We start from the raw sequence: 27,397 nt of genomic DNA, 5'->3' as shown, positions 1-27,397 counted from the left end.
ATAACAAATTTACAAACATTTTATCATGTCTAAAAGTTAGTGAAAGTTTACACTTTTAATTTGATCACCATACTTTTTAGTGTTTTGTCACACATACTTTTAAGTTTCACCTCTGTTCTGAATTAATGTATGATGCAGTGTTTCTGAACAGGGACAAATGCAACGTACAATTCATGAATCATGGATATGATTATGGTCAATCATAATTTGATTTTCTGATTACTTCTAAATATGGAATTGCACAATAGTACACACACACACACTGTACATTCTGCTATGTAATTCATTGTCATGACAAATTTAATTATAAAATGCTTTCAGCAGAGTATAGTAAAATCAGAGCAGAGAGTGAGCATAACACAGTCAGAGCAGAGAGTGAGCGTACCACAGTCAGAGCAGAGAGTGAACACACCAGTCAGAGCAGAGAGTGAACATACTACAGTCAGAGCAGAGAGTGAACACACCACAGTCAGAGCAGAGAGTGGACAAACTACAGTCAGAGCAGAGAGTGGACACTACAGTCAGAGCAGAGAGTGAACACACCACAGTCAGAGCAGAGAGTGAACACACCACAGTCAGAGCAGAGAGTGAGCACACCACAGTCTGAGCAGAGAGTGAACACACCACAGTCAGAGCAGAGAGTGAACACACCACAGTCAGAGCAGAGAGTGAGCACACCACAGTCAGAGCAGAGAGTGGACACACCACAGTCAGAGCAGAGAGTGAGCACACCAGTCAGAGCAGAGAGTGAATACATTACAGTCAGAGCAGAGAGTGGACACACTACAGTCAGAGCAGAGAGTGGACATACCACAGTCAGAGCAGAGAGTGGACACTACACAGTCAGAGCAAAGAGTGAACACACCACAGTCAGAGCAGAGAGTGAACACACCACAGTCAGAGCAGAGAGTGAACACACCACAGTCAGAGCAGAGAGTGAACACACCACAGTCAGAGCAGAGAGTGAACACACCACAGTCAGAGCAGAGAGTGGACACACTACAGTCAGAGCAGAGAGTGGACACATCACAGTCAGAGCAGAGAGTGGACACTACACAGTCAGAGCAGAGAGTGAGCACACCACAGTCAGAGCAGAGAGTGGACACTACACAGTCAGAGCAGAGAGTGAACACACCACAGTCAGAGCAGAGAGTGAACACACCACAGTCAGAGCAGAAAGTGAGCACACCAGTCAGAGCAGAGAGTGAACACTACACAGTCAGAACAGAGAGTGGACACTACACAGTCAGAGCAGAGAGTGGACACTACACAGTCAGAGCAGAGAGTGGACACTACACAGTCAGAGCAGAGAGTGGACACTACACAGTCAGAGCAGAGAGTGAACACACCACAGTCAGAGCAGAGAGTGAACACACCACAGTCAAAGCAGAAAGTGAGCACACCACAGTCAGAGCAGAGAGTGGACACTACACAGTCAGAGCAGAGAGTGAACACACCACAGTCAGAGCAGAGAGTGGACACTACACAGTCAGAGCAGAGAGTGAACACACCACAGTCAGAGCAGAGAGTGAGCACACCACAGTCAGAGCAGAAAGTGAGCACACCTGTCAGAGCAGGGAGTGAACACTACACAGTCAGAGCAGAGAGTGAACACACCACAGTCAAAGCAGAAAGTGAGCACACCACAGTCAGAGCAGAGAGTGGACACTACACAGTCAGAGCAGAGAGTGGACACTACACAGTCAGAGCAGAGAGTGAACACACCACAGTCAGAGCAGAGAGTGAGCACACCAGTCAGAGCAGAGAGTGAGCACACCACAGTCAGAGCAGATAGTGAACACACCACAGTCAGAGCAGAGAGTGAACACACCACAGTCAGAGCAGAGAGTGGACACTACACAGTCAGAGCAGAGAGTGGACACTGCACAGTCAGAGCAGAGAGTGAGCACACCACAGTCAGAGCAGAGAGTGGACACTACACAGTCAGAGCAGAAAGTGAGCACACCACAGTCAGAGCAGAGAGTGAACACACCACAGTCAGAGCAGAGAGTGAACACACCAGTCAGAGCAGAGAGTGAGCACACCACAGTCAAAGCAGAAAGTGAGCACACCACAGTCAGAGCAGAGAGTGGACACTACACAGTCAGAGCAGAGAGTGAGCACACCACAGTCAAAGCAGAAAGTGAGCACACCACAGTCAGAGCAGAGAGTGGACACTACACAGTCAGAGCAGAGAGTGGACACTGCACAGTCAGAGCAGAGAGTGAGCACACCACAGTCAGAGCAGAGAGTGGACACTACACAGTCAGAGCAGAAAGTGAGCACACCACAGTCAGAGCAGAGAGTGAACACACCACAGTCAGAGCAGAGAGTGAACACACCAGTCAGAGCAGAGAGTGAGCACACCACAGTCAAAGCAGAAAGTGAGCACACCACAGTCAGAGCAGAGAGTGGACACTACACAGTCAGAGCAGAGAGTGGACACACTACAGTCAGAGCAGAGAGTGAACACACCTGTCAGAGCAGAAAGTGAACACACTACAGTCAGAGCAGAGAGTGGACACACCACAGTCAGAGCAGAGAGTGAACACACCAGTCAGAGCAGAGAGTGAGCACACCTGTCAGAGCAGAAAGTGAACACACCACAGTCAGAGCAGAGAGTGAACACACCAGTCAGAGCAGAGAGTGGACACTACACAGTCAGAGCAGAGAGTGGACACTGCACAGTCAGAGCAGAGAGTGAGCACACCACAGTCAGAGCAGAGAGTGGACACTACACAGTCAGAGCAGAAAGTGAGCACACCACAGTCAGAGCAGAGAGTGAACACACCACAGTCAGAGCAGAGAGTGAACACACCAGTCAGAGCAGAGAGTGAGCACACCACAGTCAAAGCAGAAAGTGAGCACACACAGTCAGAGCAGAGAGTGGACACTACACAGTCAGAGCAGAGAGTGAGCACACCACAGTCAGAGCAAAAAGTGAGCACACCAGTCAGAGCAGAGAGTGGACACTACACAGTCAGAGCAGAGAGTGAGTACACCAGTCAAAGCAGAGAATGCACACACCAGTCAGAGCAGAGAGTGGACACACCACAGTCAGAGCAGAGAGTGAACACACCAGTCAGAGCAGAGAGTGAGCACACCTGTCAGAGCAGAAAGTGAACACACCACAGTCAGAGCAGAGAGTGAACACACCAGTCAGAGCAGAGAGTGGACACTACACAGTCAGAGCAGAGAGTGGACACTACACAGTCAGAGCAGAGAGTGGACACACCACAGTCAGAGCAGAGAGTGGACACACCACAGTCAGAGCAGAGAGTGGACACTACACAGTCAGAGCAGAGAGTGTACACTACACAGTCAGAGCAGAGAGTGGACACTACACAGTCAGAGCAGAGAGTGGACACTACCCAGTCAGAGCAGAGAGTGAACACACCACAGTCAGAGCAGAGAGTGAGCACACCACAGTCAGAGCAGAAAGTGAGCACACCTGTCAGAGCAGGGAGTGGACACTACACAGTCAGAGCAGAGAGTGAACACACCACAGTCAAAGCAGAAAGTGAGCACACCAGTCAGAGCTGAGAGTGAACACACCACAGTCAGAGCAGATAGTGAACACACCACAGTCAGAGCAGAGAGTGAACACACCACAGTCAGAGCAGAGAGTGGACACTACACAGTCAGAGCAGAGAGTGGACACTACACAGTCAGAGCAGAGAGTGAGCACACCACAGTCAGAGCAGAGAGTGGACACTACACAGTCAGAGCAGAGTAAGCACACCACAGTCAGAGCAGAGAGTGAACACTACACAGTCAGAGCAGAGTAAGCACACCACAGTCAGAGCAGAGAGTGGACACTACACAGTCAGAGCAGAGAGTGGACACTACACAGTCAGAGCAGAGAGTGGACACTACACAGTCAGAGCAGAGTAAGCACACCACAGTCAGAGTAGAGAGTGAACACACCACAGTCAGAGTAGAGAGTGAACACTACACAGTCAGAGCAGAGAGTGAACACACCACAGTCAGAGCAGAGTAAGCACTACACAGTCAGAGCAGAGAGTGGACACTACACAGTCAGAGCAGAGTAAGCACACCACAGTCAGAGTAGAGAGTGAACACACCACAGTCAGAGTAGAGAGTGAACACTACACAGTCAGAGCAGAGAGTGAACACACCACAGTCAGAGCAGAGTAAGCACTACACAGTCAGAGCAGAGTAAGCACACCACAGTCAGAGTAGAGAGTGAACACACCACAGTCAGAGTAGAGTAAGCACTACACAGTCAGAGCAGAGAGTGGACACTACACAGTCAGAGCAGAGAGTGAACACACCACAGTCAGAGTAGAGAGTGAGCACTACACAGTCAGAGTAGAGAGTGGACACTACACAGTCAGAGCAGAGAGTGAACACACCACAGTCAGAGTAGAGTAAGCACTACACAGTCAGAGCAGAGAGTGGACACTACACAGTCAGAGCAGAGAGTGAACACACCACAGTCAGAGTAGAGTAAGCACTACACAGTCAGAGCAGAGAGTGAACACTACACAGTCAGAGCAGAGAGTGAACACACTACAGTCAGAGCAGAGAGTGAACACACCACAGTCAGAGCAGAGAGTGAACACTACACAGTCATAGCAGAGAGTGAACACTACACAGTGAGAGCAGAGAGTGAACACTACACAGTCAGAGCAGAGAGTGAACACTACACAGTCAGAGCAGAGAGTGAACACTACACAGTCAGAGCAGAGAGTGAACACTACACAGTCAGAGCAGAGAGTGAACACTACACAGTCAGAGCAGAGAGTGAACACTACACAGTCAGAGCAGAGAGTGAACACACCACAGTCAGAGCAGAGAGTGAACACTACACAGTCAGAGCAGAGAGTGAACACACCACAGTCAGAGCAGAGAGTGGACACACTACAGTCAGAGCAGAGAGTGGACACTACACAGTCAGAGCAGAGAGTGAACACTACACAGTCAGAGCAGAGAGTGAACACACCACAGTCAGAGCAGAGAGTGAACACTACACAGTCATAGCAGAGAGTGAGCACACTACAGTCAGAGCAGAGTAAGCACTACACAGTCAGAGTAGAGAGTGAACACTACACAGTCAGAGCAGAGTAAGCACTACACAGTCAGAGCAGAGTAAGCACTACACAGTCAGAGTAGAGAGTGAACACTACACAGTCAGAGCAGAGTAAGCACTACACAGTCAGAGCAGAGAGTGAACACTACACAGTCAGAGCAGAGAGTGAACACTACACAGTCAGAGCAGAGAGTGAACACTACACAGTCAGAGCAGAGAGTGAACACACCACAGTCAGAGCAGAGAGTGAACACACCACAGTCAGAGCAGAGAGTGGACACTACACAGTCAGAGCAGAGTAAGCACACCACAGTCAGAGCAGAGAGTGGACACTACACAGTCAGAGTAGAGAGTGGACACACCACAGTCAGAGCAGAGAGTGAACACTACACAGTCAGAGCAGAGAGTGAACACACTACAGTCAGAGCAGAGAGTGGACACTACACAGTCAGAGCAGAGAGTGGACACTACACAGTCAGAGCAGAGAGTGGACACTACACAGTCAGAGCAGAGAGTGAACACACCACAGTCAAAGCAGAGGTTAGTGACAGAGTGACAACTAATAACAGTGATTAGTACCTGTAATCGGAGGATGGGAGGCTACATGAGGAAGAAAAGGAATCAAAGAAAAATAAATTAGTAGGAATAAATATGGTGGCTAAAACTGGTTCTATGAGAGGGACATGCATTGAGGTCACAAGCATAGCCATTTACTACCACAGTATAAAATGAGACATAGAGAAGTGTGATATTACTGTGTACCGTCCGAGGAATTTTAAAGACAAAGTGAGCTTGCACAGATTCTTTTAAACAACACGTGCATACACACACAGTTTATCTGAGCATTTGCAATCTATGCATAATAAATGACCCTATGATGTTACATACACAGGTCAAGTTGAATTGAGTTGAGTTGAGTCTAGCCACATTTCGTACATCACTGAAGAATGCGGGTTCATACACATTATGGTAATTTCTGTCGTAGTGATGACGTGTGTCACTAAATGGGTGTGTGATCAGTCATTGCATTGCTTGTGAATAAAAACATGTATTATGTGGAAGACGGAGTTTTAGATGAGAATGTTTACGTAGCACCTTGAAACCATGTTTCAGTCTCGCGTATTGCTGTGCGAAAGAAGAGATTTTACCGTATTCAAAATTTTATGGACCACAGACATTAGAATTTCTAAAGCGTAGAGATTGGCCATGCAGAGTCGAGGATGAACACACAAAGGTATTGTGTTTTGTTAATGTGTGTAAGTTTTTTAATATGTTTATGAATCATAACGTTTTTAAACAACAGTTATCTCCTACTGGATAGAAAATGAGAAAACAAAACTTAGAACATACCCTAAATTTAAAATTAATTACAATTTTGAAGACTACTTAAATGTGTTAAATACAAATCAAAGAATTTCTGTAACTTGATTCAGAACAAGTAATCACAATTTAGCCATTGAAAAAAGAAGACACACCCATCCAAAAACACCATTAGAAAATAGGATCTGTAGACATTGTTCATTGCATGACATGGAAGATATGAAATACACTTCCTTTTAGTATGTCCAAAATACCAAACACACCGAAACGAAACTCTCTCAAATATCATATTCCCAAAAGAAACCATCACTAAGCTACAGAAATTCATTTATTTAATGAAAATACAATTAACCTAATAGCAATTCTATTCACAATTCTTGCATTTTAAGAAATGAACATTCTCTTGATTTGTAATACTGACTTTCTCTCTTTTAGTACTACCGGTACATTAATTTTATATACATATTGCTATTAACAGATAGAAAATGTTATATTAAGGATGCAATAAAGATATTATTATTATTAATATTATTAATATTATTATTATTATAAGAAAAAACAGTTTGGAGCTTTGCACAAAAAGTACTGGTACAACCCAATGTATGTATGTCGGCTTCAATGGAGATTCATGAATAAAAACATACTAGTTATATATTTGTAAAAACAAATGGCCACCACTGAAATTAGTATCATCAAGATCATCAGTGATTGAATATCAGATGTTACTTGATCAGTAGAGCTGGAAATATACAAGTTTTGATTGAATAATAGCATTTGACTAGATACACAGTCTAGTCTCTCCATGTTTTCTCCAGTCAATTCAAATTGTCTGTCATTTTCACTTACATGTAGTTGACACATTTTCGATAAAAATGTCATGAAATAATTGATAAATGATGTCCACAACTAGCTAAAAATATTGTAAACACAGTGAATTTATTAGTTTAGACTATTTCTATTTGTGAATGAGGATTAACATAAAATGACTATTACAATGGTTAATATCAGAGGTACATTACTTGGGGTTTGCAACTACGGTGACATGATACCAAGATCCCGTTTCAATCTCGCTCTCACATAAGTGTTCCAACTCAGAAAAATTTGAATGCGCATGCCCAAGGTAACTAGGATACTGGGATGTCCAGGTTGATCAAAATAGCTGCTCACGTTATGACGGATTACGCTAACTATATTACATTTTCGATGTATTAAATTTTTTCACTATGAATGTGGTAATACATGTTTTATTGTTTTATTACAAACCGCCTATGTCATGTCAGAAGGTCGTAGCACCAGTCTCACTATCTACGAGATGAGACTTGAATGGGATCTTGACATGATGTCACCATACAGTACATACGTGTTGCAAACCCCAAGTAATGTACATGTACCTCTGTTAATATATAACATTACACTTCAAATGTAGTTTGACAGTCAGCACCCAATGCGTGTCTAAAAAGTGCTCATCAAAATTGGTTAATAAAAAACACATGCTCAAAAGTGAAGTGTGCACTTGTTGTTTACATGAATCTGAGAATGCTCCCTTTGTACGCAGAGACACTGTGATTAGAATTCATCTTACACAACCTTGTTTGAGTGCACACTGTATTCTTGTAATCACATAATACCATTATACATCTTAATTCTTAAAGGTCATGATATTACATGCATAATAAGCATAGAAAAAATACAGTGGAAGATTCTATTACCTGAGTAGGAGTGTGTAGGGTATTAAATGATGGGTGGGTGAACTTACCACATACTAATCTTTTCACATCTCTTTGCCAACAGCTCCGTAGCAAGATAAGTAAGTTCACAATGTTCATTTACATTCAATGACAATCCAACACTTATAGCTAGTTCCAATTCATTGCCACGAATTAGTTTCGACATTGCCAGCTGAAATGAACAATATATGACATCAGCAAATACATTTAATCGATAAAAACTCAAGTGATATTTTCAAGTATGAAAACAATTTATAATGTTTTTAAATAACTGGCCAGAAGAATCTATTATTAATCAAAGAAATGATTTCATGAACATTAAAAAATACTCCGGGCAATTTCATATTTCTAATGAAAGAAAACCATATTCTGATCTGGTAAAATTGATTGAAAAAATGTTTCTATAAACACAACTACTTCTTTTTTTATAAAATAGATCAGGTGGAATATACACCCCCATTAACACCGTGATTTCCAGCAATGTGGAGATTACATCTTACCTTACAGTTCTTGACTGAAATCTCCAGCAATGTGGAGATTACATCTTACCTTACAGTTGTCAACTGAAATCTCCAGCAATGTGGAGATTACACCTTACCTTACAGTTCTCGACTGAAATCTCCAGCAATGTGGAGATTACACATTACCTTACAGTTCTCGACTGAAATCTCCAGCAATGTGGAGATTACACCTTACCTTACAATTCTCGACTGAAATCTCCAGCAATGTGAAGATTACACCTTACCTTACAGTTCTCGACTGAAATCTCCAGCAATGTAGAGATTACACCTTATCTTACAGTTCTCGACTGAAATCTCCTGCAATGTGGAGATTACACCTTACCTTACAGTTCTCGACTGAAAGATGACAACATGCTGCTAATACAGGGGAACCATCTCGGAAATACCAGTCAGCTAAATCTTCACTGCATTTATGAAGCATCCTGAAAAGAACATTAATGAGAATTGGTCAGATCCAACTTCCCCCTCTATGTGACGTGTACTGGAAACGCCTGGACAAGCGAGCCGAATGAATCATCGGTGACATATCTAATCCCGCGCATGATTTGTTTGAACTCCTACTGTCCGGCAGGTGCTATCGATCTCTGGCATCCACATCATCCCGGTCAGCTAAAGGCTTCTAGCCCATAGCCGTCCGACACATGACGTCAAATTTATGTAAGGCCCCTAGGTAGTCTTTGTTGCATCTCGCCAAATGATTGTATTTTAGTGTGCAAGGCCAATCCAATTTATATTTATATTTTTAATATATTTAGCCAATAAACTATGATGATGATTCTTTATTGCGTTTGTTTCCTTATTACCAAGTAGGATTTTGAATCAAATGCATTACACCTGCAAAGTATATATGAGGACATCACTAGTGTTAAAAACCTGATGAAAGAAGTGATATTTTATATTATCCATGAACCAAAGGCGAATGGGTGATGTACAGTGCATGCACATATGCACATATCAGCAGAGATATTTCACACTAATCATCATAAATTTCAATGATATAAATCGTAACGCTAAGCAGCCAATTGAGTTTCCCTTCACTCATCTATTTATATATAGCATTTGTCAGCAGCTCACTTTTCCCTATCTCACCATTTCTCAATGTACTACTGTCGGGTTAGGAGGGTTCTGATCTCTATTCGGTATGCTGTGTGCATTCATTTGGCTTTGCAGGGTTGCAGTGTGGAATAAGCTCAGTTATTAAGCATCCTTTTTAAGAAAGCCCAGTGGCCAATTTGTGCAGCTAGGTGATTTGTGGTGCTGTGATCGCTAGTTCGAATCACACAAGAAGTATTTTTTCATATATATATAGCATTATGTTTCCTGTGAGTTATTTCCCAATGCACCATAGTAGTGTGATAACAAAATTTTATGATTTATGTCTTTTACGTAGCGTATCTAACAAACTGACCAGACCAAAACTGTTTGGACAAATCAATCACGCAATCAAAGGTTCACTAGTACAATTAATTGAAATTATTTACATCTTCAGTGCGAATAACTGACATCGTGTACGTGAGCAGCACCTCTAATACAATGATTAACAAAGAAATTACATAACAAAAAACATACATACTTAACAAAATCTGGATGAGGCTCATAAACACCATTGTAGGGCTTCGCTTGGCTGTTGGCTACAAGCGGTGGTTGTATACTGCCCTCACATGCCACTTGTGCAATAAGCATTGCCTCTTTTAGATGTCCATGTTGTGAGTGATATTCTATGAGTTTTGACGCTTGCCCCGTGGCAACACAGAACGGTATGCAGTCATCGTAATCCTCACTCATAAGGTATTCAGCTCTCCTGCAAACAACAAGAGATAACAACTGCATTGTTGTAGATAAAGAAGTGCGAGTAAGCTACATGTAGGTTAAAGCCTGGTGGTCGTCGCGCAGCACATGTTAAAATTTCATGTAAATAAACAATGTATTTTACACACGTTGTATACGTTGCTATGAGTCCCATATCAAACAGGACGCGGCGTCACGACTGCCACCCTTTAAACTATGCAACTACTATTTATGGAGATATGCGATAAAGACGCCATTTTGTGTGATACAGGCATCAACTAAGCCTGTTCAACACCAATGGGATCTCAGACTAAGTTTAAGTTTGCAAATGTTTGACTGAGTGAGGTTATCAGGTTATATGCTTTGCTTTGTAATTCGGCAACAGGAAGCCTGGATTTATAGCATTGTTATGATTTTTATTTCACCGAAAACTTCAGAATGTGTTGAAGCAAATGCTGTACATTTACCTACAAGTTGGATAGTAACTACTGAACCACAAATTTATCAACATTTACACAAACTATATCTTTACAAATCAAGTAATACATTTCTTTCACAGACTTGCTCATTTGCAGTGTTATTTCAAGCGTTTTTTTTGGGACCACGATTCCACTACGTACCTTTCAGTCAACTTCTTCCAATACTCCAAAGACACACCCGGAGCTACAGCCAATGCTTTTTCCCACTGAGAACACAATGAAACAGTTTTAACTGTCAGCCAATCAGAATGTGACAAATAATACAAAAATATATGATTCCTCATTTTGTTAATCACATACTTTAGTGTGTCTTGTTTATGAATGAATGAATGAATTAGGAATTGAATAAAGATTTGTTACCTACCGGTAATCACACTAAGATTAATAGAGTGATTCACCTGTCCCAACTCTACCATCAGTTCACCGTATATATTTGTACATGGCCTAGCTAGTCCCAGTGTGAAGAATTGATGGAGTGATTCACCTGTCCTAACTGTACCATCAGTTCACTGTATATATTTGTACATTGCCTAGCACATCCCAGTGTGAAGAATTGATGGAGTGATTCACCTGTCCTAACTGTACCATCAGTTCACCGTATATATTTGTACATTGCCTAGCAAGTCCCAGTGTGAAGAATTGATGGAGTGATTAACCTGTCCTAACTCTACCATCAGTTCACCGTATATATTTGTATATTGCCTAGCACGTCCCAGTGTGAAGAATTGATGGAGTGATTCACCTGTCCTAACTGTACCATCAGTTCACTGTATATATTTGTACATTGCCTAGCTAGTCCCAGTGTGAAGAATTGATGGAGTGATTCACCTGTCCTAACTCTACCATCAGTTCATCGTATATATTTGTACATTGCCTAGCTAGTCCCAGTGTGAAGAATTGATCGAGTGATTCACCTGTCCTAACTCTACCATCAGTTCATCGTATATATTTGTACATTGCCTAGCAAGTCCCAGTGTGAAGAATTGATAGAGTGACTCACCTGTCCTAACTCTACCATCAGTTCACAGTATCTTTGTACATTTCCTAGTCGTATATGTATCTGTGCAGCCTCTTTCAGTCTTTCATCCTTGGTCTGCGTTCCAATACCAGCACCAAACCGTGACATTTTAACAATTTCTAATCCTTGTGCTTCAGACTAATAAAACAAGATATACAAATATGATAAATAAATGAAGACAATCTGGTCATGACGTGTAATAATTCCATATCGTTCACAAGATTTTTCACACGAATAAGCATATGATTACCCACAGATATTTAAATGACTGAAATTGATCGTGGTGAAAATAAAGCATTCTGCAGTATATATCACAGAACGCAAAAGACAACACAATAAAATGTGAATACTTACAGCTTTATATTTGGTAAGATCATTCATATGCTGTACACCTTTGCTGTAATCTGGTGACATGTTCATTTCTTTACCGTTGATGATATCCACCAATTCCCATATATTCTTAGAACCACCTGGCGGCTACACAGAAAAAAAAAAACATTTCAAGCTTCAGAAATTTTTTCAAAAATCAAAATTATCAGGGCTGGCAAACTAAATAGACATGAATCAAAAAAATATTTTTTTTTTTTTTTTTTGAACAAATTCTTATTTTGGTATATTATTGAATTTTTAAATGTTGCAATAGAAAACAAAAGATTTTACAAAATGGTAGTTTGAGGGCACTCTTGCTTCTCAGAGACATTTGCAGTGTTCAGAATAAATCAACGAAATAACAGTAAACGAACACAGTTAGGGTTGAAAACATCTTTAACTTCATTTGATCTTGTTCCCGTTTCATATTCTATGACTACATCAGTTTTTTTTCAGTAAGTAATCAAAATCATGCCAAACGCTATCGAGTTGGCATCCAAAAGTTGGTTGCTGTTGACCTTATGATAATTTGATGGATTACTCATGATCAAACCACAGTTTTGCAATCCCTAAGAAATTTAATCTGCATGGTTCACCCAGTAGTTTTCTTGGCAAGCAGCTATTATAAGTTCAACTGCTGGTGTTAATTTTTTTGCATTAACATCTTAGGCTACACTGTTATGAAAAAACGTATTGTTCACACATTGTTCATTCCCCAAGCGAGCCACTCAATCCAATAATTCAGTTGAAACACTATTCCTGGTATGGTATTCCTGGGATCATAAAAGTGCTTTCTTGTGGTTTTGAAACAAAAATTACACTGAAATCTGAACTGAATTGTAAATAAACATCACAACTGTATTCCTTATATATTCATGGCTGAGTCTGACAAACATAATACCATATCCAATACATTCTGATTGTGAAAAGAATGATTTCGCATACTGAAATCTGACAGCCATCTTTCCTTTTACGCACCCAGAACCACAGTTCAAGAATTTTTCAAATTAGAACAATCAGACCAACTGTTAATAATGTCACCAATGGGACATCAATGCTGGCCATATGTGTTGCACATAAAACAATGAAAATTGCTAATGATCTACGAGTAATGCACTTACTGAGAAGAATTCTGAGAACATGTGTAGCTTTGTGGCGTGAATATTGTCTGTTGATAGTTTCTCTATCACAGCCTTTAAATCACGCGATCTTTTCCCAGCCAGTAACGGCGTCACACCAACAGCAGATGCATGCTCTGTAAGAGGGGTAAAGATATGGCAGTCAGTCATTAAGAGGGGCCAGCAGCTGTACGTCTCATGGGAAGCAATATGATATGATAGGCTTTAAAAAGCTTCAGTTGATGGGACCATTTATGCTATAATAGATTTTGATTTCATGTAACATGGAATGAAAGCTGCTGCTGTTTTTTTTTTTATAAAGACCAACCACACTTACATATCACTGGCTGAATACACTGTAGAACACGTTGAAATAGCTGCATGCAATTTTATTTATTAAGCGGATTTGACTCTTGGCATGAATTAACAGAATCTTAATTTAGCTAAAGTGTCGACTATCTCCTTGGGAGAATAGACTTTCTGTTAAATTAGCTGCATCTTGAATTAGCAAAAATACAGATTAGCTAAATTAGCTAAAATAACATGCTAGCTAAAAAGACATGTTTTACAGTAGATGTTCATGCCTGTGAGTAGCGGATTACTTGCTAAACGCTAAGAGGGCAAATATTTGGGTTCTAATATTTTTATTACATCTCTCAACATGCTAGAAGTCTACTCTCCAATTGTATACATATGAATGGCTAATAAAATTCAGCCAAATAATAAAATAATCAACAACTTGAACAACTGTTTGATCTATAGCAATATTATGCAGCAAAAGTCAGTACAAGCGTCAATGGACCACATCCTGGATGTTCCTATTTTAAATCCTATTTGTGTGTAACTCAAGAACATGTAATAATTGATTTTGTTTTTTTTTGCGTATCAAATTTCAGCCTTACTAAAGATTGAAGCGTACTGACTGCAAAAGGTATACTATTCTCAAAGCAATTAAAAAAAGAAAGATCTCCTGTCAGGGAAAGTGGTAAGTGACACTTACCCGGTGTACTGATGATTTCACTAAGAGCTCTCTTTGCTATCAATTTCATTTGTAATGTCGTAACTAGCGGTGCTAAAGTCCATATCCGGACTGTGGAATCTCGAGAACATGAAGCAACAGTTAAAGGTCGGGATGGATGTGTAGTTAGACCGTATACATCAGCACCGTGGTCTAGAACAGTGTCTATACAAGCACCATCTCTGAAAAGGATTTACATATTTATATAATACCAAAATGGTATATATATATATATACCGGTATATATATATATATATATACTGTGGTGCTGTAACTTTACAAAGACAGTAAACTTTCATCGGAAACCATATAAATCACTGAAAATCCACAACAATGCATACTGTTGCAGTTGAAGAGATCTTTATCGTAAGCACGTTTTCCACTTATCACAGCCTTTTATGTGAGCTCCGTTTTACAAAATTTTTCATTCACCATATTGTTCAATTGTGAAGACTAAATTCATTTGTCATAAAGTGGTTATCATTGGATGCTTTCTATCCATCAGACACTACATAATATAAGATAAACACATACGTAGGACGCTCTCACCTGATATCCCACACACGTATTGTATAATCCCAACTTCCTGATATCAGAAGAAATGGTATTTCAGGATTCCATGACAGACCCCTCACAGGTCCTGAATGACCAGTAAGTACATTAATACAGGCATCTTGGGTGTAGTCCCATATCCTGATAGTCCTATGCAAAGAAATCAACATAACAGTCAGACTCCTGGATATGAAACATGACCTGATAGTCCTATGCAAAGAAATCAATATAACAGTCAGACTCCTGGATATGAAACATGACCTGATAGTCCTATGCAAAGAAATCAATATAACAGACAGACTCCTGGATATGAAACATGATCTGATAGTCCTATGCAAAAATAATCAATATAACAGACAGACTCCTGGATATGAAACATGACCTGACAGTCCTATGCAAAGAAATCAACATAACAGTCAGACTCCTGGATATGAAACATGACCTGACAGTCCTATGCAAAAATAATCAATATAACAGACAGATTCCTGGATATGAAACATGACCTGACAGTCCTATACAAAGAAATCAACATAACAGTCAGACTCCTGGATATGAAACATGATCTGATAGTTCTATGCAAAGAAATCAACATAACAGTCAGACTCCTGGATATGAAACATGATCTGATAGTCCTATGCAAAGAAATCAACATAACAGACAGACTCCTGGATATGAAACATGATCTGATAGTCTTATGCAAAGAAATCAACATAACAGACAGACTCCTGGATATGAAACATGACCTGACAGTCCTATGCAAAAATAATCAATATAACAGACAGACTCCTGGATATGAAACATGATCTGATAGTCCTATGCAAAGAAATCAACATAACAGTCAGACTCCTGGATATGAAACATGATCTGATAGTCCTATGTAAAAATAATCAATATAACAGTCAGACTCCTGGATATGAAACATGATCTGATAGTCCTATGCAGAAATCAACGTAACAGTCAGACTCCTGGATATGAAACATGATCTGATAGTCCTATGCAAAGAAATCAATATAACAGACAGACTCCGGGATATGAAACACGATCTGATAGTCCTATGCAAAGAAATCAATATAACAGTCAGACTCCTGGATATGAAACATGATCTGATAGTCCTATGCAAAGAAATCAACATAACAGACAGACTCCTGGATATGAAACATGATCTGATAGTCCTATGCAAAGAAATCAACATAACAGTCAGACTCCCGGATATGAAACATGATCTGATAGTCCTATGCAAAGAAATCAATATAACAGACAGACTCCTGGATATGAAACATGATCTGATAGTTCTATGCAAAGAAATCAACATAACAGACAGACTCCTGGATATGAAACATGATCTGATAGTTCTATGCAAAGAAATCAATATAACAGACAGACTCCTGGATATGAAACATGATCTGATAGTCCTATGCAAAGAAATCAATATAACAGACAGACTCCCGGATATGAAACAAGATCTGATAGTTCTATGCAAAGAAATCAACATAACAGACAGACTCCTGGATATGAAACATGATCTGATAGTTCTATGCAAAGAAATCAACATAACAGACAGACTCCTGGATATGAAACATGATCTGATAGTCCTATACAAAGAAATCAATATAACAGTCAGACTCCTGGATATGAAACATGATCTGATAGTTCTATGCAAAGAAATCAACATAACAGACAGACTCCTGGATATGAAACATGATCTGATAGTCATATGCAAAGAAATCAGCATAACAGACAGACTCCTGGATATGAAACATGATCTGATAGTCCTATGCAAAAATAATCAATATAACAGACAGACTCCTGGATATGAAACATGATCTGATAGTCCTATGCAAAGAAATCAATGTAACAGACAGACTCCTGGATATGAAACATGATCTGATAGTCCTATGCAAAAATAATCAATATAACAGTCAGATTCCTGGATATGAAACATGATCTGATAGTCCTATGCAAAGAAATCAACATAACAGACAGACTCCTGGATATGAAACATGATCTGATAGTCCTATGCAAAAATAATCAATATAACAGTCAGATTCCTGGATATGAAACATGATCTGATAGTCCTATGCAAAGAAATCAATATAACAGTCAGATTCCTGGATATGAAACATGACCTGATAGTCCTATGCAAAGAAATCAATGTAACAGACAGACTCCTGGATATGAAACATGATCTGATAGTCCTATGCAAAGAAATCAACGTAACAGACAGACTCCTGGATATGAAACATGATCTGATAGTCCTATGCAAAAATAATCAATATAACAGTCAGATTCCTGGATATGAAACATGATCTGATAGTCCTATGCAAAGAAATCAATGTAACAGACAGACTCCTGGATATGAAACATGATCTGATAGTCCTATGCAAAAATAATCAATATAACAGTCAGATTCCTGGATATGAAACATGATCTGATAGTCCTATGCAAAGAAATCAATATAACAGTCAGATTCCTGGATATGAAACATGACCTGATAGTCCTATGCAAAGAAATCAATATAACAGACAGACTCCTGGATATGAAACATGATCTGACAGTCCTATGCAAAGAAATCAACATAACAGTCAGACTCCTGGATATGAAACATGATCTGATAGTCCTATGCAAAGAAATCAACATAACAGTCAGACTCCTGGATATGAAACATGATCTGACAGTCCTATGCAAAGAAATCAACATAACAGTCAGACTCCTGGATATGAAACATGATCTGACAGTCCTATGCAATGAAATCAACATAACAGTCAGACTCCTGGATATGAAACATGATCTGACAGTCCTATGCAAAGAAATCAACATAACAGACAGACTCCTGGATATGAAACATGATCTGACAGTCCTATGCAATGAAATCAACATAACAGACAGACTCCTGGATATGAAACATGATCTGACAGTCCTATGCAAAAAAATCAACATAATTTAATAAAGATTATAGATAAATTGTGACAATACTTGACACTAAGTATCTAGTATTCATTCAAAAGATGGTTGGGTTAGGTTCAATGTTGAATCGTTCAAATGTTGGTTCATATCACATACAATCACTGGCTTGTTTATACTGAAATTTTCATTAAAAAAACATTAGGTTTTTTGAGGTTTTTGTATCATTATTAAATTGTACATTTACCTGTGAAATTATGGCATTATAACAAGAACAAAACAAAAATCGTTGGAAAATTATTTTAAAGATTTCATACAATTATAAATAAGAACAAGCAGCCTGTCGGCTGAGATAGGTCCGCTGTCAGCAATGCACATTTCAATTAAAGAACTGAAGATATCATTAGAAAATGATCAATATGTATAGTATCAAAGCAGTCAGACTTACTGTTTTCAACAAGAATTCGAAAAGATCACTTTTTACCAAAAATGACAAAAATATTCATCAAAATTAGATAATTGACAAATCTGAGAGAGGTCTACCTGAGGTACCTATGTGTATAGTATCAAAGCAATCAGACTTGCGGTTTTTAACAAGAAGTCGAAAATATCACCAACAAGATTTGAAGATATCATAACGAAATGAACAAATCTGAGAGAGGTTTGAATTAACAATTGTAGTTTTCAAGAAGAAGTTGAAAAAGTAAAAAGTTGACGCGGACAACGGACGCTGGATGCCGAGGGACAATTAGTAATATGAAACAGCTCCGCTGTGTCGACTTTGTCGACAGCAGAGCTAAAAATTAAATGGGAATAAAGATGAAGAAATGGCAGAGATAAATGTTCAAAAATTTACAATGTAGCACTATTTACCCGTCATCACTACCACTGCACAGTATACCTTCCCTCAGTGGTGACCATTTAACATGAAACACTTTGGCTGTGTGACCAGTAAATACTTTGAGTGGTTGGTCTGATGTTGTTGCTATGTAATATACTCTAACATTACCATCTTCACACCCTGTAGCTATCATATCCCTGTGATTAGAAGAAAAAAATAATAAACAAACAAACAAACGCACGGAAGCATGCACACAATCCATAAAGACAATTCATTTTAGCAAAAAATTATTTTTACTAAGAACAAAATGTTTTGACGTCACAGATTTGTAAATGAATCACGTGCAAAAAAGCACAGAAGTAAATAAAAAAAAAAGTAATATACAAGATTATACAGTCTGCACAATAAACATGGCAATCACTGGTACAAGCAAGCACTGAGGTTAGTAACATACATTTATGACATAAGAAGTGTTTTCGGGGTTGACTGTTTGTGACATTTGTGTTGATAAACATTGATTTTCCCACAATCCAATGCGCTCTTCTAATGGAAATCACAAGTATGAGATTTGACCTGGACGCGACTTGCACTAATCACCGCCGGTGAATCCTTCGATACCTTCCAATCACCTAACAAATACCGGTACCTAATTAAAGCTTGGTAACGTCTCAGTTTGTACTCGTTGATCTGCACAGCAGTCAAAGTCTCCATCTTTGTTTATATGAGACCTATATCTCGTGCATGAGTGCGGGGCAACTACCGCCCTTTAAACCTTTGGATGCAAGATATTTATATATATTTTCCCACTAAATTTTTCCAGATTTTTTCAATTCTCATTGGGTACACGTCATAATTTAACAAATTTGAAAAATTATGGGAATAACAAGTATTGACTTGTTGAAAGTGTGACATTCTTGTACCTCTATAGAAGGGGGGCAAGAGGGGGGGGGTAGCCGGTACAGTTTTACGGGAAATAAAAAGGGCTTTTTACAATATACAATGGAAAAAAAGTCGTTTTTACAGTTTACAGTGAAAATTGAATGTTTACAGTTTACAGAGAAAATAAAGATTATTTTACATTTTACGGAAGATTAAGAAAGAAAACCTAGAAAATTCTTGTACGTACCGAGAAAAATGACACATTTTTACAGTGTATGAAAAAAAATATGTGATTGATTACGTTGTACGTCTAGCCTGTGATTACAGAATTACGGAATTTATTTTTTCAATTTACGTTGTACTAACAAAAAAATATTGCCATGACGTTGAACGAAAATAACCCTTGCCCCCCTCTCTATACGATTCACAGGGATTTCAGATGATGCATAACTTACTTATTGTTTGTACTCCAGTCACATCCAAAAACAGCTGCAGGATGCTTGTATTTCTGAATGACTTTACCATCAACATTCCGGATAATACTAATAAAAAAAAAAATTACACACTAAGAATTTTAAAAGAAATTACCACTAAGCTTCTTTAATCGTGGTTACTACAATTACATTACAACTTTCCTATTAAACAAGCATGAACATGAGGTTGAGGTTGAGCTAGATGTATGACATCATTTTTTTGAGACGGCGCCCTCATGGTTGTGCTAATAAGTGCTAGAGGTTTCATCGTTACAACTAAAAGATTTTATGAATAAATACTTCTATGATGAGTAGCTATTTGCAGTCAGTCTCATTCATGAGTATAATCATCATAGTTTTTTTCTAACATGTATAAGACAAGCAGCCAGTCGGCTGAGATACATGTAGCTCCGCTGTTAGCAATGCACATTTCAATTAAAAAACAGAAGATATCATTAGAAAATGAACAATATGTATAGTATCAAAGCAATGGGACTTGCGGTTTTAACAAGAAGTTGAAAATATCACTTTTTACAAAAAATGACAAAAATATTCATCAAAATTAGAGAATTAAAGATATCATTATGAAATGAACAAATCTGAGAGAGGTCCACATATAGTACCTATATATCTAATATTAAAGTAATCTGACTTGCGGTTTTTTACAAGAAGTCGAAAATGACACTTTTTACCAAAAATGACACAAATATTCACCAAAAATAGAGAATTTGAGATTTTGACATGAAATGAACAAATCTGAGAAAGAACCATCCAAGGTACTTGCATATCAAATTTGACAACATTCTGACCTGCGGTTTCGAAGAAGAATTTAAAATTGTAAAGTTGACGCTGGCGACAGACAATCAGTAATATGAACAGCTCCGCTGTGTCGACTTTGTCGACAGCAGAGCTAATAAAATATCAGCAACCTTTTCACCACCAGTTCCCTCGTTTCATCACAAATTCACAAAATAGCCACTTTCCATCAGAAGATTGAGAAAAATTAGCCAAATTTTTTGAGTAAAAACTGAAAATTTACAAAAATTTGGTCTGTTAGCTCCAAAATTAGTGTTCATTTCCAGAAATATTAAAGAATATAAAAAAATGTGCAGAAATATTTAGGCAAGAGAGTGCGGTAGTGAAAAGGTTAATGGCTGGCAATTTATGATTATTTAATTCAAATAAATGTCAGATTATACTTGACAAATGTTTAATTTGAGACTTACCAATGCCCATCAGATCCACACGTGGCAACTCTTCGTGAGTCTTTGTGATTCCATGATATTGAATAGATGCTAAACTTACCATGCTTCAAGAAAAGGACGCATAAATTAACATTAATTACCATAAATTAACATAATTGAGATTCACTCAACATAAATTGGTTATTCTGAACTCACAGGGCTTTCCACACATAACAAAACTGTTGCTTAGCAATAGAATAACAAGTATAAATTTATAGACTAGTTTTATCAACTCAAGTGTTTCCTATCAAAATTGAATGAATATATCTTACTTCTTTTCATCCTTATCGTCTGACAAGTCTATCCATTTTTAAATTGAGATTAATATTTGAGAAAAAAAATTCTTCAAAATGAATAATCAAAATAAATAAAAACCCATTATGATAACTATTTTTATGTGAATGTATATATAAATGTATTTAATCCATTATTTAAAGCAGCTGCAATAATTTTTTTTTTAAATATAACCTCATGAAGATATTGTTTTAGACACACCTGCATGGGCAGAGCATTGGCAAAGCACAGTCTGCTGGAGTACAAGTGATAAATAAAATAAATACGATAAATTTACCGATATTTACTATATGGGGGCAGCCATCTTGTAACTAAATAAAGAAACAAGTTGAGAAACAGGTTTTTTCCCTTTTTTACATATCAGGGGAAAATACTGAATTTTCACAGGCAAACAATCTGTTTGGGCAACATTTAAGCCAACCGCTAACAATTCCTTTGAATTTGTTGTTTTTGTGTGGAAAAATCGCATGCATACAAACACCTAATTACACAAAGAACATTCAACACTTTTTCATTTTTTGTTTAACTCAATCAAACGGTTACCTTCATGAACATCTTTAACCTGGTCAAAGATAGTTTAGTTTCTATAAACAATTTTGTAACAATTTTTAAGTAATTTTCTATAAATTAAAAACCCAGTTGGAAGTGGAATGGCTCACAAATTTTAGATCAAAAATTGGTTGGAAACAAGCAGATTTGGAAAGCAACTATTTTGTGAAATCTTTGAGTAATGACACCTATCAATGTTTTCTACCAGGATAAGGACGGTAAGAATAGAGAAATTTGACATTTTCCTTTCTTGGCAAATCAAATTCCCAACCTAGACATGGACAAAAAGACATGATAACATGTTAATAACCCAAGGGTTGGGGAAGTAGTGATGGCGGTGTTGCAGTCCCTCACATGAAATCTGCCCATATATGAGGCAGGTTACTACTGTCTAAATCCTCAGTAAGTGTCATGATTTTGGAGTTAATTTCCTCCGTTGCCTCGCATCCCTTAGCCAGGAATCCAGTCATTCAGAGTGTCCTTCCCAGCGCACTCAAGAATGGCCTGGTGAATCGCTATGTAAATACATAGATGACATAGAATTCTGTGTCATCACTGATTGGCTGTCTCCATGACTTCAGTACATTACCATGACAACTCGCATGTACAGAGTAACTTGTACATACAGCCCGGAGACCGAGTCAATAGTATATTATTCGCAGATTTCCCAAAATCTCATGATAATAGATGGCATCTAATGTATGCATATTGATAAATGCATAATACCGCCCTCTGGTGTCCCCAAATGTAATACTGTCCTCTAGTGTCCACTTAGAGAGTCAATTAGTCTTACCTCTGTAAATCTTTTGATTATTTTTCCCTTAGTGACGTCCCATAAAAAGGCACCATGTCGTGATGTAGCTGCCGCTATACAATTCAAATCAGCTGAGGAAAGAAAGAAAAAATCAAGAGACATGGTCGTGTTTCACATGGTTCCTCCTTCAATATCATCATTTGGCGCATGTTATGTTCTTCCATTTCTTACAGGCATATATTATAACAAGAATTGCAGGAGATGGTGTCATATTTCCACAAAATCAGAAAAAAAGGGAATAAGCTACACTTGTTGTCAGCATTTTTTATATTTCAGTATACAGTCAATTAACTAGAAATTATTTTTTGCTCAAGCGAAAATGGATCTCCCAGCTGTCTGTACATATGCATTGGCAGTAGTTCAGCTTGACCGGAGTTCTACTCCAATAAACCATTGGGGTTGAAGCCTGTTGACAAGGCCCTGATCATCTGAACGAGAACCTCCAATCAAAGGTGCTGTTCTAGCTTAGTACTAACAAATCTGGTCGAATTTCGGACCATGTTCTACCACAACTGTATACATGCACAAGTGATAACCTCCTGTTAAATGATGAACAGAGCAACAGTTTGGCTTTGATAAAATACAGAATTTTAAACTAGCAATTGGCAGTCATCTAGGTGCTGTTTATATATACATAGCCGGGTGTCTAGGTGCTGTTTACATATGCATAGCCGGGTGTCTAGGTGCTGTTTACATCTTCATAGCTGGGTGTCGAGGTGCTGTTTACATCTTCATAGCTGGGTGTCTAGGTGCTGTTTACATCTTCATAGCTGGGTGTCTAGGTGCTGTTTACATATGCATAGCCGGGTGTCTAGGTGCTGTTTAAAACCTACATAGCTGGATGTCTAGGTGCTGTTTACATATGCATGGCTGGGTGTCTAGGTGCTGTTTTCATCTGCATAGCTGGATGTCTAGGTGTGTTTAAAATTCTGCTGAGCTGAGTGTCGAGGTGCTGTTTACATCTGCATACCTGGGTGTCTACGTGCTGTTTACATATGCATAGCTGGGTGTCTAGGTGTTGTTTACATATGCATGGCTGGGTGTCTATGTGCTGTTAACATCTGCATAGCCGGGTATCTAGGTGCTGTTTACATCTGCATAGCTGGGTGTCTAGGTATTGTTTACATATGCATGTCTGGGTGTCTAGGTGCTGTTAACATCTACATAGCTGGGTGTCTAGGTGCTGTTTAAAATCCTGCATAGTTGGGTGTCTAGGTGCTGTTTACATCTGCATAGCTGGGTGTCTAGGTGCTGTTTACATGTGCATAGCTCGGTGTCTAGGTGCTGTTTTCATCTGCATAGCCGGTAGTATAGGTGCTGTTTTCATCTGCATAGCTGGGTGTCTTGGTGCTGTTTACATCTGCATAGCTGGGTGTCTAGGTGCTGTTTACATCTGCATAGCTGGGTGTCTAGGTGCTGTTTACATCTGCATAGCTGGGTGTCTTGGTGCTGTTTTCATCTGCATAGCTGGGTGTCTAGGTGCTGTTTACATCTGCATAGCTGGGTGTCTAGGTGCTGTTTACATGTGCATAGCTCGGTGTCTAGGTGCTGTTTTCATCTGCATAGCCGGGTGTCTAGGTGCTGTTTACATATGTATAGCTGGGTGTCTAGGTGCTGTTTACATCTGCATAGCTGGGTGTCTTGGTGCTGTTAACATCTGCATAGCTGGATATCTAGTTGGTGTTTACATATGCATAGCCGGGTGTCTAGGTGCTGTTTACATCTGCATAGCTGGGCTGTCTAGGTGCTGTTTACATATGTATAGCTGGGTGTCTAGGTGCTGTTTACATCTGCATAGCTGGGTGTCTTGGTGCTGTTTTCATCTGCATAGCTGGGTGTCTAGGTGCTGTTTACATCTGCATAGCTGGGTGTCTAGGTGCTGTTTACATGTGCATAGCTCGGTGTCTAGGTGCTGTTTTCATCTGCATAGCCGGGTGTCTAGGTGCTGTTTACATATGTATAGCTGGGTGTCTAGGTGCTGTTTACATCTGCATAGCTGGGTGTCTAGGTGCTGTTAACATCTGCACAGCTGGATGTCTAAGTGCTGTTTAAAATCCTGCATAGCTGTGTGTCTAGGTGCTGTTTACATATGCATAGCTGGATGTCTAGGTGCTGTTTAAAATCCTGCATAGCTGGGTGTCTAGGTGCTGTTAACATATGCATAGCTGGATATCTAGTTGGTGTTTACATATGCATGGCTGGGTGTCTAGGTGCTGTTAACATCTGCACAGCTGGATGTCTAAGTGCTGTTTAAAATCCTGCATAGCTGTGTGTCTAGGTGCTGTTTACATATGCATAGCTGGATGTCTAGGTGCTGTTTAAAATCCTGCATAGCTGGGTGTCTAGGTGCTGTTAACATCTGCATAGCTGGATATCTAGTTGGTGTTTACATATGCATGGCTGGGTGTCTAGGTGCTGTTAACATCTGCACAGCTGGATGTCTAAGTGCTGTTTAAAATCCTGCATAGCTGTGTGTCTAGGTGCTGTTTACATATGCATAGCTGGATGTCTAGGTGCTGTTTAAAATCCTGCATAGCTGGGTGTCTAGGTGCTGTTAACATCTGCATAGCTGGATATCTAGTTGGTGTTTACATCTGCATGGCTGGGTGTCTAGGTGCTGTTAACATCTGCACAGCTGGATGTCTAAGTGCTGTTTAAAATCCTGCATAGCTGTGTGTCTAGGTGCTGTTTACATATGCATAGCTGGATGTCTAGGTGCTGTTTAAAATCCTGCATAGCTGGGTGTCTAGGTGCTGTTTACATATGTATAGCTGGGTGTCTAGGTGCTGTTTACATCTGCATAGCTGGGCTGTCTAGGTACTGTTTACATCTGCATAGCTGGGTGTCTAGGTGCTGTTTACATCTGCATAGCTGGGTGTCTAGGTGCTGTTTACATATGCATAGCCGGGTGTCTAGGTGCTGTTTACATATGTATAGCTGGGTGTCTAGGTGCTGTTTACATCTGCATAGCTGGGTGTCTTGGTGCTGTTTTCATCTGCATAGCTGGGTGTCTAGGTGCTGTTTACATCTGCATAGCTGGGTGTCTAGGTGCTGTTTACATGTGCATAGCTCGGTGTCTAGGTGCTGTTTTCATCTGCATAGCCGGGTGTCTAGGTGCTGTTTACATATGTATAGCTGGGTGTCTAGGTGCTGTTTACATCTGCATAGCTGGGTGTCTAGGTGCTGTTAACATCTGCACAGCTGGATGTCTAAGTGCTGTTTAAAATCCTGCATAGCTGTGTGTCTAGGTGCTGTTTACATATGCATAGCTGGATGTCTAGGTGCTGTTTAAAATCCTGCATAGCTGGGTGTCTAGGTGCTGTTAACATCTGCATAGCTGGATATCTAGTTGGTGTTTACATCTGCATGGCTGGGTGTCTAGGTGCTGTTAACATCTGCACAGCTGGATGTCTAAGTGCTGTTTAAAATCCTGCATAGCTGTGTGTCTAGGTGCTGTTTACATATGCATAGCTGGATGTCTAGGTGCTGTTTAAAATCCTGCATAGCTGGGTGTCTAGGTGCTGTTTACATATGTATAGCTGGGTGTCTAGGTGCTGTTTACATCTGCATAGCTGGGCTGTCTAGGTACTGTTTACATCTGTATAGCTGGGTGTCTAGGTGCTGTTTACATCTGCATAGCTGGGTGTCTAGGTGCTGTTTACATCTGCATAGCTGGGTGTCTAGGTGTTGTTTACATATATATAGCTGGGTGTCTAGGTGCTGTTTACATATGCATAGCTGGGTGTCTAGGTGCTGTTTACATATGCATAGCTGGGTGTCTAGGTGCTGTTTACATCTGCATAGCTGGGTGTCTAGGTGCTGTTTACATCTGCATAGCTGGATATCTAGTTGGTGTTTACATATGCATGGCTGGGTGTCTAGGTGCTGTTAACATCTGCACAGCTGGATGTCTAAGTGCTGTTTAAAATCCTGCATAGCTGTGTGTCTAGGTGCTGTTTACATATGCATAGCTGGATGTCTAGGTGCTGTTTAAAATCCTGCATAGCTGGGTGTCTAGGTGCTGTTTACATATGTATAGCTGGGTGTCTAGGTGCTGTTTACATCTGCATAGCTGGGCTGTCTAGGTACTGTTTACATCTGCATAGCTGGGTGTCTAGGTGCTGTTTACATCTGCATAGCTGGGTGTCTAGGTGCTGTTTACATCTGCATAGCTGGGTGTCTAGGTGTTGTTTACATATGTATAGCTGGGTGTCTAGGTGCTGTTTACATCTGCATAGCTGGGTGTCTAGGTGCTGTTTACATCTGCATAGCTGGGTGTCTAGGTGCTGTTTACATCTGCATAGCTGGGTGTCTAGGTGTTGTTTACATATGTATAGCTGGGTGTCTAGGTGCTGCTTACATCTGCATAGCTGGTAGTCTAGGTGCTGTTTACATCTGCATAGCTGGGTGTCTAGGTGCTGTTTACACCTGCATAGCTG

General features: G+C 39.6%; 1 protein-coding gene across 1 annotated transcript in view; it reads right to left on the bottom strand.

The window, feature by feature from the left end:
• The window catches only part of LOC102808866 (WD repeat-containing protein 17-like), a 107,509-nt gene that overhangs the window by 9,721 nt on the left and 70,391 nt on the right, over window positions 1-27,397 (bottom strand). Inside the window, exons 7-20 of the mRNA XM_085497773.1 lie at window positions 22,938-23,029; window positions 21,284-21,366; window positions 20,040-20,126; window positions 18,738-18,902; window positions 14,961-15,113; window positions 14,394-14,593; window positions 13,397-13,530; window positions 12,261-12,383; window positions 11,889-12,044; window positions 11,030-11,094; window positions 10,195-10,422; window positions 8,944-9,043; window positions 8,130-8,272; window positions 5,633-5,653 (exon numbers count right to left, since the gene is read on the bottom strand). Of these exons, the coding sequence (XP_085353899.1) occupies window positions 5,633-5,653; window positions 8,130-8,272; window positions 8,944-9,043; window positions 10,195-10,422; window positions 11,030-11,094; window positions 11,889-12,044; window positions 12,261-12,383; window positions 13,397-13,530; window positions 14,394-14,593; window positions 14,961-15,113; window positions 18,738-18,902; window positions 20,040-20,126; window positions 21,284-21,366; window positions 22,938-23,029 (1,750 nt within the window). The remainder of the gene's footprint in view (window positions 1-5,632; window positions 5,654-8,129; window positions 8,273-8,943; window positions 9,044-10,194; window positions 10,423-11,029; window positions 11,095-11,888; window positions 12,045-12,260; window positions 12,384-13,396; window positions 13,531-14,393; window positions 14,594-14,960; window positions 15,114-18,737; window positions 18,903-20,039; window positions 20,127-21,283; window positions 21,367-22,937; window positions 23,030-27,397) is intronic.

This window comes from Saccoglossus kowalevskii, chromosome 4 (genome assembly GCF_978046115.1).
Source record: "Saccoglossus kowalevskii chromosome 4, keSacKowa6.1, whole genome shotgun sequence".
Lineage (NCBI taxonomy): Eukaryota > Metazoa > Hemichordata > Enteropneusta > Harrimaniidae > Saccoglossus > Saccoglossus kowalevskii.
This window is presented reverse-complemented; position numbering and strand designations above follow the sequence as displayed.